Raw genomic sequence first — 13,620 nt, forward strand, 5'->3', positions numbered from 1 at the left:
TTCTTTTTTTTTTTTAAAAAAAAAAAAAAAAAAAAAAAAAAAAAAAAAAAAAAAAAAAAAAAAAAAAAGAGAGAGAGAGAAAGATTGGCTTAAAATAATCTTTCTTTGATGTCTCGTTTCAAATTAATTTCATTTAGTTGAAATTTATAAGCATTTCAAAACAATTTTACTTTAGTCAAATACCAATCGAAAATACCGTATTTATTTTATTTATTTTTTTTCAAGTTAAAAATATACAATTTTTAGCTGAACATTGACTTATGATTAACAAATTTAAACTTAACAGCTGTATTCTATAATCTAATAAAGTACAATACTTGTCCAACCCATTTCCCGATCTTCCCATTCGAGGCCATGTAGTTGTATCAATAGGCCCGAATCTCTCCCTTCTGAGCTGTTAAATTTGTACTCAATCCAACAAGGTAAACGTGTTTGACCACCTCCACCTTTTCGATCAGGTTCGCCTAACAGTGATACAATTTCATATGCTTGCATTGTACTTTTCAATCCACAGGGAAGTTCCTCTGGTAAAGCAAATTGTGAAAATCCATCACGAGTTTTACCATTATAAATGTCAATGGCGTCAAGAACAAGATTTTCTTTGTCTGAAGTAAAACATAATGATATACCTAAGGGTTTGTAAGCATGATAGATATAATTTGACAGTTTGGATATAATTGGTTTTGCATCTGATGGTATAATTGTGTTGATTTCATTTGATGATGATGGTAAGCCTAATAGCTTGTAGAGATTATTTGAAGAAGGAGCGTCAATAGGCATCAGAAAAGAAGAAGAAGAAGAAAAAAAAAATAAATAAAAAGGAGCGCTGGTTATCTGGACAAACTATAATTGTGGCTCCTATCCATATTTTTGGAAATGTGAATTCTATCAAATTTTTCTCTCTTTGTACATGAGTATATTATAAATATTGTATAAGCTTGTTCATATACATTCAACCATATACCCTTTTCATTTAATCTTGGCTATTAGCTATACAAGCTTATTTATATAATCCATTGATAAATAATCATAGCTATGATGAGTCAATTAAGCATAAATAAGCAAAATATATCTATTCAACAGACAAACTTAATAAGCAATATCTGAATAACGATAATAACAAGTACATATATCATAAAGTCAACTACACTAAAGAGAGGACTAGAAAAACTATGAATTATCTATTGATATTAAAATAAAGTTGTTCGTTAGAGTGCGCAATAAAAAAAATAGTATGTATTTCAATTGCATTTGAATACTTGGATAATCTCATTAACAAAGATAAGTTTTAAAGCGTTCATCATCAACTGCAAGAAGTTCAGCACAAGGGACTACAGTTAATGTTATCAACAAATGCTAAATATTAAAGTGAAAGTCTTAAAATACAAAGCATATTTTCTTTAAAGCAAGCAGAGAGATGTCTTCAAAAATAAAGAAATTCTATTCAAGTATGCTCTAATAGTAATACATCAAAGTCATCAATAAATGATGAAGAAGACAAGCTACCTAATAACCAAAAATCAGGAGCATTGTTTTAATGTAAGTATCGTAATTTAATTGATATGGGGTGTAAAGGGTATGTACCAAATCAAAATAAACAAAGCAATGACTAAGAGTATAGCTCTTATAATAAGAACAATTTACTTCATTCTAAGCAACTTGAACAAGGAATTATCATCGAATAGGAATCATAATTGTAGCTCTTTACCTAATCATTCACTTTTAATAATATCATCACTGATAATATCAATAATTGACTAAAAAAAAAGATAAACGATGACGTAGTGGAAGAAAAATGATGTTATGCATTTGCTTTAATTTATCCAATTATATTTCCAAATGGAAAAAAAAAAGTTATCCACTAATAGATTAGTGAGTTTATTGTTGCTTCTACTGCATAAATCATGTGAAAAAAAGGTTTAAATAGAACAAAATTTTTCCTCTTTTTTTTATTTTTTATTTCTTTCCGTTTTAGCACAATGTATACATTATCAAGTTTACCTATAGAAATACTGTATTCTATCAGTAATTATTTAGATACTGAAGATTTAATAGTATTGGCCAGATTGAATAGTTGGTACACTTATTGGCTATCGTTTATATTAAGTGAAAGAATCGAACACTATGTGAGAAAAGAAGGATGGAGAATACATGTATGAAAGGCAATATTAAGAAAGAAAGAAAGAAAGAAAGAAAAAATGATGTATAAAAATGATATATATCACTTATTTATAAGCTAATATATGTACTATTTATTATAGATTGACATATTAGCTAAATCATACCCCTTACAACAAGACACTAATACTTGTTCATCATTCCCCTTTTCAACTGAACTTTTACTTTTAAGTGAATACTCTAGAATCAATCGATCCACTCTCACATTAGAATTTAATCTATGTCCTATTGATGACGTTGGGTTTGATGCAGATGTAAATGCTACTCAGGCTGAACGATCAATTGTATTATTTAATGAGATTAAGACCAATATAGATATCGTTGCTTATTTTGCACAGATTTCTCCTCATAAACGATTACAGCATGTTAATCAAGCAGGTGCAACTATAGTCAATGATCAAACCCTTTGGCAGAGTCAACAGAGTTATGATTATAGTTGTAGTAGTAGTCGTAGTAGTCGTAGTCGTAGTCGTAGTAATAGTAGCAGTAGCAGTAGCAGTACTAGTAGTAGTAGTGGACTGGCAGTTATAGGTTTAGGGTTCAAGATTCAATATAATATGGAAACAAGAAATAACAATGAAGTTTTATTACAATTAATTGAAAAGTTTAAATTAGACTATTATAATAGCAGTAATGGCTGTCAAGAGATTGATTTGGATCCTTTATTGTCAAAGAAGAGTGATGAAGGGTCTGCAGTGATATCGTTTGATAGAATATATGTATCTCCTGAATGGTGGCTAAAGCAGATGTCAGTTCCTATATACAGCAATAATAGCCATAATTCTGAATATTCAGAGCACGGATATTGGTAAAAGCCATTGTTATGATTTGACTTAAGAAAGTAAATGATTAACAGTACAAGTAATTATGTAAGGTCTTCTCATTTATTTATTCATTTAAATAAATATTATAAAATAACATCATATTTACAAGTTCTAACCATAGTTTTCCAATATTCTATTAACTCTTTATGAATACTTTGAACTTTTTGACGTTGTTCCAATGTTGCCTTTGATCCATAAGAGTCAATTTCATTTCCATATTCATCCACTTTCGCTGGTGCAGGCTCTAAAAGTGTCCATTCTAACGAAATTTCTTGAAAAATACTAGATACAGCCACTTCATAATAACAAAATTTTGACTTGAATAAATTAATACTAGGTTCATTCTTTAAAGAAATTTTTGCTTGAAATGTTTTTACTCCAAGGATTTCCATAGCTAAATAAATAAATAAATAACAAGCTACTTGTAATTTATTTTGTCTTATTTTACTTACCATAGCACATCATAATCTTTAATGCATCTTTCCCTCTACCTGTTCTCCTATATTCAGGTTCTGCAATCATAACTTCAATTTCACCAAAAGTGCGATCATTATCGGGATCATTGAAAAAAATATTCACATCGCCAATCATTACTAACAGATAGATGAGTATATATTATTAAATCCTATAATAGATTAGTTTACCTGTATTATCCTTAATATCAGATTCTGACAAGTCTTTTAATAATAAATTACTATCCTTAGGAACAGTAGTGATGATAAAAGTAAGTTCTATCATTTTAATAGATTAGATTACTATGACTACTAATATTCATTTAAATGAGTTTGAAATAATATTTACTTTCTTCATCTTCATGCCAGGATCTTTGCATGTCGTATTCTTCTTCTAAAGTAAGTGGCTCAGAAGCTGTCATTTCTTGGAGAAAGGGCGATTTCATCCATTCATGATATTTTGGCACATGTTCTCGTCTATAAGGTACAAGTGCAACTTTTTCCCCAATCTAATCATTCAACTTATTTAGGTTTTTTGTTTTTTTTTTTTTTTAATTAAACAAAAAAAAAAGGGGGAAACTTACAAGAACAGTGTTTTCGTTTAGCCTCATAATAAATAAATAAGGAACAAAAGAATACAATGAAAAAAAAAAAAATGCTTTGTGTGACTTTTAACAGTTGTTGTTAAATGCATACCCTTTTTTTTTTTTTCATTTAAAAAAAATACACATTAATATTTATTTTTTTTTTTCTTATGAAATGAGTCTGCAAAACATTGTAATAATAAAAATGTTGAAATAAGTTACAGATAAAACTAAGTCTTTTATTTTTATTATTAAATCAAAAGGATAATATTATCACATTAATTGTAAAGCATGTTCCTGATTTCATTACAAATTCAAATGATTTAAGAAATAAGTATTTTAGTCCGTATAAGCCTCTTGATATACGATTTATGGAAAGTCAAGCAATGGTAAAAACGAATAATAATAACAAAACAAGTGTTATTTTTATTTTATTTTATTTTATTTTATTTATTTTTACTTATTCAATATTCTTGTTGTTTGTTGTATTAGCCAGGTTTTGTATTTTTGGATTTTCCTGATAGGAAAGCAGCTGAAGAAGCATATAATGAATTAAAAAAAATCAACTTTGGTTTGTATTTTAAGCAAGTTTTTGTAGAATATGCGAAACCGAATCCAAATAGACAAGAAAGTATCATGTAAGTTGAATAGTTCTCTTACAAGTCACATGAATCAATATTAAAATATGTCTATATTTGTATATGTGTATATGTGTATATCTATGTCTATATCTATGTCTATATCCATATCTATGTCTATGTCTATGTCCATATCCATATCCATATCCATATCCATATCCATATCCATATCTATTTATCTAGGCATACATTAACTGCAGAAGAATTAGGGACGACTGCTAATCCAATATCGGAATCTCAAGGTATTTTATATCCGCCTAACCCACATTTAAAGTACTATTATCCTGATCCAACGCCTGCTATTTTAACAAATATGATGTATGCTATCGGTTCTGTACCTAGACTATATACTCAAGTACTCCACTTGATGAATAAACTTAATATGCCTCCTCCATTTGGCTTTGCAGAGAAAGAAGCAAAGCCTTCGATACTAAAACGAAAGCACGACGATTTATTATCAAGTGATGAATCAGAAATAGAAGATGATACCCAATCAGAAGAAATTTCAGTTAAATTACAAGAAGAAAAGGTAAAGCAAGCTCGACTCGCTCGAATAGCAGCTGAAAAACAAAAGTTAGCGATTAAAAGTGCAAATAGTCAACAAACACAGTCACATCAACATCAACATTTAAAGCAAAAGTTAAAAATTGTAGTTAATAATACGCGATTAAATGAAGAACAAAAGGCAATTCGAGATAAATGTAAACCTTTGTCAGAACTCATACATCTTTCAGCTTTCAAAAACTATGAAGCAGGTGAACCTAGTTCAAAACTATATATCAAAAATCTAAGTAAAAAAACAACTCAAGAAGATTTAATTCAACTCTTTTCTAAATTTTCAAAGGACATTGTAGTTGATTTAAAGTCAAAAGGTAGATTAAGAGATCAGGCCTTTATTAGTTTTCAGGATCCAGATGCAGCTACTTTGGCACTAGAATGCACAAATGGTTATGTCTTATTGGATCGGCCTATAGCTGTGCTTTATAGCCGGGGATCAAAGCAGAAAGAAGAACGGCCATAGTAGCTGCACGGAGTTAAAGAAGACCCTTTTTTCTTTTTAAAAAAAATAAATAAATAAATAAATAAATAAATTGAAACATGTTAATAAACTACTTCTTTAGTAATAGATATATATGAATGTACATATGAATGTATATATGTATATATTAGTTTAATTTATTATGTGTATACATGTATATATTTATATATATTAGCTTAATTTATTATATGTATATAAATATATAGATTTATATATAGATGTTTATTTATTATCAAGAGAATATATACAAAATAGGTTCACCAAGTAGTTATAAGCTTGTGTTGATCAACTAAATATTTAAATAGGGTCCCAGAAGGTGAATACCATTTTTTATGCCAATGAAAAGCAAACACAGCATTTAATTTCTCCTTATTAAAATGGTGGCTGGTTTTAAATAAACTTGGTAATGAATTTGATCTTCTACATTGAGTTGGATCTGTGAAACACCAAGGTAAAACCGCCCAAGGAGCTATTCGATGACGCAGGACACGATAATACACACGAGCATAAAGGTGATCTCTTAATGATGTCAACTGAATAACACCCTTCAACATATCTGAGGCGACACTCATCATTTCGCATAGATACGGTGATTGTGCATGGAAATACATGAAAGCACCTGAAAACCGGCTATCTACTGTATTAGATGATGCAAATTTAGATCTTTCAAAACAGCTTGCTTGTGATAGCCATTCCTGATGAAATAAGGGACTCATGTCTCTAATAAATAACACATCTAAATCAAACCAAAGGCCTCCATATTTATAAAGTGCTGCTAATTTTAATGTGTCTTCTAAAAAACCGTCTTTATCCATGCCTTCTAAAGGAGTCTTTTGAAATAAATCTGTCTCTGTTTCTATAATCTTCAACTGTACATTTTTAGCTTTTACTTGATGCCATAAACTATCTGCATGTAATAGATTCACTTTATCTCTTTTAGAGATCCAAAATAAAAGCTGGTTCTGACTAGCTTGAGTGGCAACAAAGGACCGAATCGCAGCTAATTGATTATCTGTCAAGCGTTTGGTCATTTTCGTTGACCAGTGGGTATGAAAATAAAGGGGTGAAGTAAAATTATAATAGGATTGATTAGATTGAATAAGAGAAGCATAATCAAAACAGACATCATCTTCCTTCACAGGCACACTGGGTATGATTCCATAATGTTTATTATTTGTTTCTCTATAATGACTGAAGCAATTACTGGAAGAAAGTGGACCTGGATCAGTTCTAGGCGAGGTCAAATAATCCTTTGGTGAAATTCTAGAATTAAAGTCGATGCCAAATATAGTAAAAAAGGTAATGGTACCAAAGATGGTTGCTGTTAAAATCCATTTCAATATAATAATTAGGATTCGATTTTTATGCAATTGAATTGTTGTGTTTATTGAAGCATCATCTATCGATTGATTTTGCCAAAACCATGGCTGCATTGTTCTATTTGTGTTAAATTATAGTATGTTTGATCCCTGATGTAAAAAGGTTAGATAAAATAGGATAAAAAAAATAAACTGTTTTTGGTTTTTTTTTTTTCTTTAATTAATTCGTCGCTTTCTGTATATCAGCCAATAAAACCCAAGAATAATAAGAACAATAAATGTTTATTTTTAGTGTTTTTTTTTTGTATGTGTGTATGTGTGTGTGTGTGTGTGTCTCTAATCTTCATCATCATCATCCCATTCCCAACTATTTCTCGTTGATGATGCAATAGAAGATAGTTTCATTCTTCGTATTAACGTAGGAGAAGAAGTATGCTTTATTGAAGGGGAATAACTACTAGATAAAGAATCATCCCAATTTTCTATTCTGGTTGCCTTTAGGGGCTCTTTTCCCTTTTTCTTTTTTGTTATTGATGATGTGCCAAAGAAAGTAGATAGGCTTTGAATGCTATTATTCTTTGAATGAACAAATGAAGAATACACATCTTCTTTTATCATTTCATCGTCGTTATTTATAAAGTTTTTCTCTTCTTGCACTTGTTGTTTTTGCTTTTGTTGTCCCCAAGTAGCTGAAATTAAAATAGAAGAAAAGGCTTCAGCAGCAAATCCAGCACAGCCACCAATAAAGATACCGCAACACATTGCAGCAATACAAAATAATATGACAGGATAAAATACATGCAATATATATGAAAGAAGATGAAAAGGCTTTGTTACAAATTGATACCAACAGGCACTAAAAATCCATACAAATGGTGAACAAATAAAAGTAATAATTTGAATAAAAAAACTGAAAAAGTGTTTAAAAAACCAAAAGGATAGACTCGCTGCTGTTGATAATACATTGAATATATGTAATAAACCGTCAGTTGTTATTTTCTTTGATGCTTCATCAGTAGCATCTAATGAAGAAGAAGAAGTAACATTTGACATGTTATTTAATGGAGTGCCGTCATCTGTTGCACTTATAATTTTTATTAGAAATGCTGTTATAATGTAAAGACTTAATCGTCGTTTTGTCATTTGATAGATTTATATGTATAATATAGAAAGGAAAAAAAAAAAAAATTAATATTTCGATTTCTATTTTCAATATCGCAATTTCTGAGTTTATTATGCCTCATAACAGAATAAATCAGCATACATATTCCTCTTTTAAAGTAATAAAAAATGCTTATCGACATGCTAGTTTATGTTTATTAACAATAATCATCCATAGCTTATTTTATACATAGAACTATCTTATCTACTATAGACAATAGTAACTACATGAATAGTCGTTTATTTTATTATACATGTGATATATATACACAACAATATATCATCACATGGAGGCGTACTATGCATTACTTGTTGTACAATAGTGAATACAAATTTAGATATCATCTAATTCGTCTTTATTTAAACTATCATGGACTGTCCTATTATAAGTAACAATGGAGCCTTTTTATATATATATATGAGATCACGGAAGAAAACAGAAATACGAATATTTGTGTAACTAAGAGACAAAACTAGATGAATCGATATTTATAATTTGGTTAGGTTAGAGACAAAATAGCACTAAAATTAGAATAGGTAAACTTCCTATAGAGATGATACGCCTTACCTATCAACAGGGAAGTCATGACTATTTTATTTGTAAGGAATATGATGACTTTAGTAGTATGTATGCTATGTTATATTGTCACAAATATATAGGACAAGCTTATGATTTACTATTAAGCAACTTGTTAATCTATCTCCTTTTTTTTTCTTCTTTTTTGTCTTGAATGTTTATGAGCAGAAGTATCTATCTAAACTTGAAAGTGTTAATGGTTACTCTATATTTAAGTGAAAATTTAAACTATCAGGTATCGAAACTAGTTAATAAGAACTGACTGAAGCCTAGAGAGGTAATACTGACGGCAGAAAGTTGATTTATCTTCGTTTCTTTTTTTTTCTAAGGCATATTACACGCTCTTTGTTTGCTCTTGACACGAATGAATCCTCAATAAAGCGTATTTTAATTTGATGATCGCATCTATGACAGTTAAAACCTAATGAAAAAATGAAATGTTATCTTGATGTTTGATATTCAGGAACAAGTTTTGTCAAACATGAAAAAAAAAGTATCAACAGCTTTATTATACGATTTACTCATAGAACATGGCAGGATAAATTTATATTTATGACGATTTCACAGCAATAGGATACAGTTGTTTGATAACAGTTAGAGTAGATAAGTTATTAATAAGTGGAGTTAGATTTGGCAACTAACTGTAAAATCTATTCAGAAATGAGGATATTTTTTCTTAGATACGTGATGGTTTTTGTATCTATAATAAACACTTTAATCTATGTTTGTTTGAGTACAATGAACTAAACTTCCAATGTTTAATTAAGAATGTTGCGTTAAGCTTGTTAGAACTGAGTAGAATGACTTTCTAAGAATGACAAAACTCAGCAAAAGTTATAGAAAATAGAAAAAAAAAAAGAGGAGAAAATAATGTTCGATTAGTCTAAACCAGGTGCACCGCGTGGAGGTTGAACATTAAGCACCCATTTTCGCAACCACGAATGGTTACGGGGAATTTCAACCCTTTAAAGTACCTAAAAAGCAACAACTACTTGCTCTGCCTCATATGCTTCCCATCTTCAAACATTCTACGAACCTCTGAGACGTGGCATAGGTGACGTTCCCATTAGAAGCTCTTGAACAGAGGTAGCTTATGAAGCTAGTAGGTTGCTCCCTTAAAGCCACATTAAAAGAAAAAAGAAAAAAAAAGACTTTTACTTTTCATACTGCCTCATATGCCTCCCATCTTCAAACATTCTACGAACCTCTGAGACGTGGCATGGGTGACGTTCCCATTAGAAGCTCTTGAACAGAGGTAGCTTACATACTACTCAGCAAAAGTCTCAGTTAGTACAATAAGTAATATCTATACCACATCTTCTTGTTGAACTATTCAGGCCTATGTATGCATGCATTTGCTTATTTTAATTGAATAAAAATAATATAATGAGTACATAAACATCTAAATACTAGTTAAATAAAAGGAAGTAGTGTACTTACATCTATTCTTCTAAAGTAAGTGTTCTAGACATTAGATTGCTTGACGATAATATGAAAACAAAAGAAAACAAAAAATAACTAGAAAATACAACTTATAAATAAAGGGGTAGTTTATAAATAACTATTAAATGATCGTTTGCTATTGTCCAATCAAAATAGGCTTCTTCTTACTCAAAAGAAGTATTTGTAACACACATATCCAACTTTTATCACGTCTTAATCATTTGAAATCATAAATAACAAATCTGCAGAAGGATGATAACATGTTGTGATATTTCTTGTAAAATATCAAATAAAAGTATTATAATAAAAAGACAAAAAAAAACGTCAAGGAGAGTGAACAATGGTTCTAAAGTCAATGATTTTTATTTATGAATTTAAATTGATAGGGTATTTATAAGGATTGTTAAAGAGGTCTGAGATAAAATGCGAGTCATAAAAGTGTTAGTTAACGACTGAATAAGGTATGTTATTATTATTATAGATAATGAAGTGTTTGAAGCTTTAATATTATTTGATGGAGTGGATCAAGAGAGCTTTTCAGGGGAATCTAGATAGAATTCCTTGATCCGCTTGTTTAATCAGGGAACATGACATTATAAATCAGCTCATGGCAATATGTATAAATGCAGATTATTATATTTTTTTTTAAAAAAAAAAGAAGAAGCAAAGTACACATTACCACTGTTGCAAGTGTCTATTCTCTCAAAAGGGTTACCACGAACGATAATTGCTAGTTGGTTATAACAAAAACTAACTTCATGCGTCCATTTCATACAATAATTAGTCATCTTATCAGCTTAAGTATAGCACGTTGTATTTAGATTGATTTCTGTCATATTATTTGGATCAAACATACTTCATATGCTTGTCAGAAAAGAAGATAAAAAACGAAAGGTTTATATAGTCATTACCGAAAAGTATATGTGTATATATGTACATGTAATGAGCTACTTATTATGTTTGCTTACTTTTTCTTAGAGAGCATAGCAGAAATATCAAACTCACTTAAATTCTTTGGCACGTCAAAGTTACGTTATTATTAGGTATATCAAATACATATTCTTTAAAGTACTCTTGCTATAGCATTCTCTTTTTTCTTTCTTTCTTTTATGTACACTGTATTTCAGTAATGGTATTAAAGTCGTTTAACTATTAAATATATAAATTCCTTTTTTTTTATAATCCTAATGATATTAATATACTCATATTTCTTTTCAGTAAAAACCTAGTGCAAAGTAGTGTTTGTTATCATAATAATGTAAGAAAGAAAGAAAAAAAGAAGAAGAAGAAGAAGATCAATAAGGAACATTAGAACATCATTTACCTTCGTTTGCTGATGACTGTCGTTGGGTAATAGGTTGCTCGAGAAAAGAATCAAAAGTTGTTTCTACATTAGAAATAGCTTGCTTAAAATATCCGCCCCCATTCTGAAGTAGCTTCACTAGAACTAAAGAAACCGCTCATTATTAAATCATTTAAAAGCTTTATATGAATGGGATTTCAAAAAAAAAAAAAAAAGGAAATACGTATACATAAAAGAAATACAAGTTTTCTAATAAGTACTCAATATCTTTAATATATTGTACTCATCTTAGTTAATTTAAAAAAAATAATAATTTGATTGTAAAGGAAGAAAAATAATCATGATAGTTTCTCTGATAAGAAATTAGTCAATAGTTTACATAATTACTACTACATTACATCTTATATTTCCTATATTTTTTATGTTATAAGTTCTCTACTTGTTTTATACTTCTTAAAGTCAATTTGGAGCAAAAAGATATTTTATTATACAAACAATAGTTAAAGAAGGCGCAAGATTATTAAAAGACGCGTAAGAAAAGATATATTTATTTATTTTTATTTTCATTTTTATTTCATATATAAAAAAAGTGAATCCCCAATTCGTCAACAGTAAAAATAATAATATTTACTGCAGTCCAAAGGTGGCCGCGTGGAGGCTAGGATTCGTTGCACCTTCTTTGTTCTTGTATTTTTTATTTTTACTAGGAGGTTAGAAAAAACCCATAGCTATCACAATATGTAACGCCCTCTGAAACAACAAGATACCCTACAATGTCCTCCTAATTCAAGGAGGGCAAGATAGGGTGTCTTGTTGATTCAGAAGGCGTTACATAAGTGGTAACTATGAGAAAAAGAATTTCCTCCTAGGGCAGGGAAGAAGAAGAAGAATAAAATAGTATTATTTAATGACTTACCTACAAAAGAAATAGTAATAATAAAGAAGAAAAAGAAGAAAAAATAACTTTGAATATCTACTTTTTTATAAGAATAAGGAGGTTGTTGTTGTAAATTACAGTCACAATCATATGAAATCGATAAGAATATGTGTTACCCCACATTTAATACAGTTACATTATTTAATTTTCTTCCTTTCTTATAAAAAGTAACAATGTGTAGAATAGTAAAATGTTGTCAATTTTATATCTTCTTTATGACTATATGAAATGTGTTTATGTTAAAGAAAAGAAAAGAAAAGTAAATAAAATAAATGTCTTTTTTTTTCACTTTTTTGTTGTTTATATTCTCATAAACTTTCTTTTTTCCTATTTAGGCAACTAATATGCATCTCATTTACAAAATACTACTATTTTCTAACAAGGGGTATTTGATAAGTCTAGTCTCCCTTGTGTTGTGCTTAAAATCATTCTTTTGCCCAAATGATGTTGTAAAGATTAACAATTTTAGATTCTTTGATGTATGCTATGAAAACCAGTTTAAGTATCTTTGACTTGCATTCACAGTAATCTTTCCTCCCTTTTTAAATACAAAGATATGTTATAGATAATGAATTCTTTGATCCGCTTGTTTAATTAAGGAATATGACATTATAAGTCAGCTCGTAATATTATCCTCCCTCTAGGTTAGAACTACGCTTTTCTTAAGCATCATTAAACATGTGTTGAAATAAGCAGTACACTTCATGTTGAAATTTGGAATTATATTTGTGAATAAGCATGTGTTAGGATAATATTTGTGATTCACGCAATAGCATTATGGGTTGGTAAGATAAAATGTGGAAAAGAATGAAATAAGTGAAACAGGTGATATGCATGTAAAAAAATAAACTGTGAGGTAACTTATCTGTAACGTGACCGCATTCACCAAAAATGAAGTTATAAAAGAGAGAATTATTTTATTTTATTTTATTTTATTTTATTTTATTTTATTTTTTTTTTTTTAATATTTGTTTGTATATTTTCATAATAAATACTCTTCTCCAGTTTCTGAATAACATTTAACTTTTTTGATGGCTACGATAGTATTATACGTGAGTAGGATAAAGTAGTATATATATATATAATAGATAATTTTAGGTCTTCTCATTAGAGATAATATATTTCTTATAGCAAGTGCTATTGTTAAGGATGATTTATCAGTGAT

General features: G+C 29.1%; 7 protein-coding genes across 7 annotated transcripts; 3 read left to right on the top strand and 4 right to left on the bottom strand.

The window, feature by feature from the left end:
- Positions 1–111: 111 nt before the first annotated feature.
- BX663DRAFT_501397 (uncharacterized protein) lies at positions 112–855 on the bottom strand. The gene has a single exon (XM_051526476.1). The coding sequence runs from the start codon at positions 778–780 to the stop codon at positions 301–303; it is 480 nt and encodes a 159-aa protein (XP_051385008.1). The 5' UTR covers positions 781–855; the 3' UTR covers positions 112–300.
- Positions 856–1,979: 1,124 nt separating this feature from the next.
- BX663DRAFT_549879 (uncharacterized protein) lies at positions 1,980–2,990 on the top strand (the record flags this gene model as incomplete). The annotated part of the gene is made up of 2 exons (XM_051531177.1): positions 1,980–2,153; positions 2,262–2,990. The coding sequence occupies 2 exons, from the start codon at positions 1,980–1,982 to the stop codon at positions 2,988–2,990; spliced, it is 903 nt and encodes a 300-aa protein (XP_051385009.1).
- BX663DRAFT_501403 (GNAT domain-containing protein) lies at positions 2,634–4,110 on the bottom strand. The gene is made up of 5 exons (XM_051526477.1): positions 4,039–4,110; positions 3,804–3,963; positions 3,647–3,733; positions 3,455–3,595; positions 2,634–3,396 (listed from the first exon to the last, which is right to left on the bottom strand). The coding sequence occupies exons 1-5, from the start codon at positions 4,063–4,065 to the stop codon at positions 3,086–3,088; spliced, it is 726 nt and encodes a 241-aa protein (XP_051385010.1). The 5' UTR covers positions 4,066–4,110; the 3' UTR covers positions 2,634–3,085.
- Positions 4,111–4,194: 84 nt separating this feature from the next.
- On the top strand, positions 4,195–5,743 carry BX663DRAFT_501407 (uncharacterized protein). Its single transcript, XM_051526478.1, has 3 exons — positions 4,195–4,427; positions 4,531–4,676; positions 4,860–5,743. The coding sequence occupies exons 1-3, from the start codon at positions 4,410–4,412 to the stop codon at positions 5,695–5,697; spliced, it is 1,002 nt and encodes a 333-aa protein (XP_051385011.1). The 5' UTR covers positions 4,195–4,409; the 3' UTR covers positions 5,698–5,743.
- A 364-nt stretch (positions 5,744–6,107) lies between these two features.
- On the bottom strand, positions 6,108–6,908 carry BX663DRAFT_417204 (uncharacterized protein; the record flags this gene model as incomplete). The annotated part of the gene is made up of 1 exon (XM_051522362.1): positions 6,108–6,908. A coding segment is annotated over one exon (801 nt), but the record flags the coding sequence as incomplete, so codon positions are not given.
- A 351-nt stretch (positions 6,909–7,259) lies between these two features.
- Positions 7,260–8,376, bottom strand: BX663DRAFT_308355 (uncharacterized protein). The gene is made up of 2 exons (XM_051522057.1): positions 8,299–8,376; positions 7,260–8,157 (listed from the first exon to the last, which is right to left on the bottom strand). The coding sequence occupies exon 2, from the start codon at positions 8,085–8,087 to the stop codon at positions 7,371–7,373; it is 717 nt and encodes a 238-aa protein (XP_051385013.1). The 5' UTR covers positions 8,088–8,157; positions 8,299–8,376; the 3' UTR covers positions 7,260–7,370.
- A 4,389-nt stretch (positions 8,377–12,765) lies between these two features.
- On the top strand, positions 12,766–13,051 carry BX663DRAFT_308373 (uncharacterized protein). Its single transcript, XM_051522058.1, has one exon. It carries the CDS (start codon positions 12,800–12,802, stop codon positions 12,965–12,967), a length of 168 nt encoding a protein of 55 aa, XP_051385014.1. The 5' UTR covers positions 12,766–12,799; the 3' UTR covers positions 12,968–13,051.
- The last annotated feature ends 569 nt before the right edge of the window (positions 13,052–13,620 follow it).

The sequence above is a fragment of the Cokeromyces recurvatus genome (assembly GCF_025118155.1).
Source record: "Cokeromyces recurvatus strain NRRL 2243 chromosome Unknown BX663scaffold_6, whole genome shotgun sequence".
In the NCBI taxonomy this organism is placed as follows: Eukaryota; Fungi; Mucoromycota; class Mucoromycetes; order Mucorales; family Mucoraceae; genus Cokeromyces; species Cokeromyces recurvatus.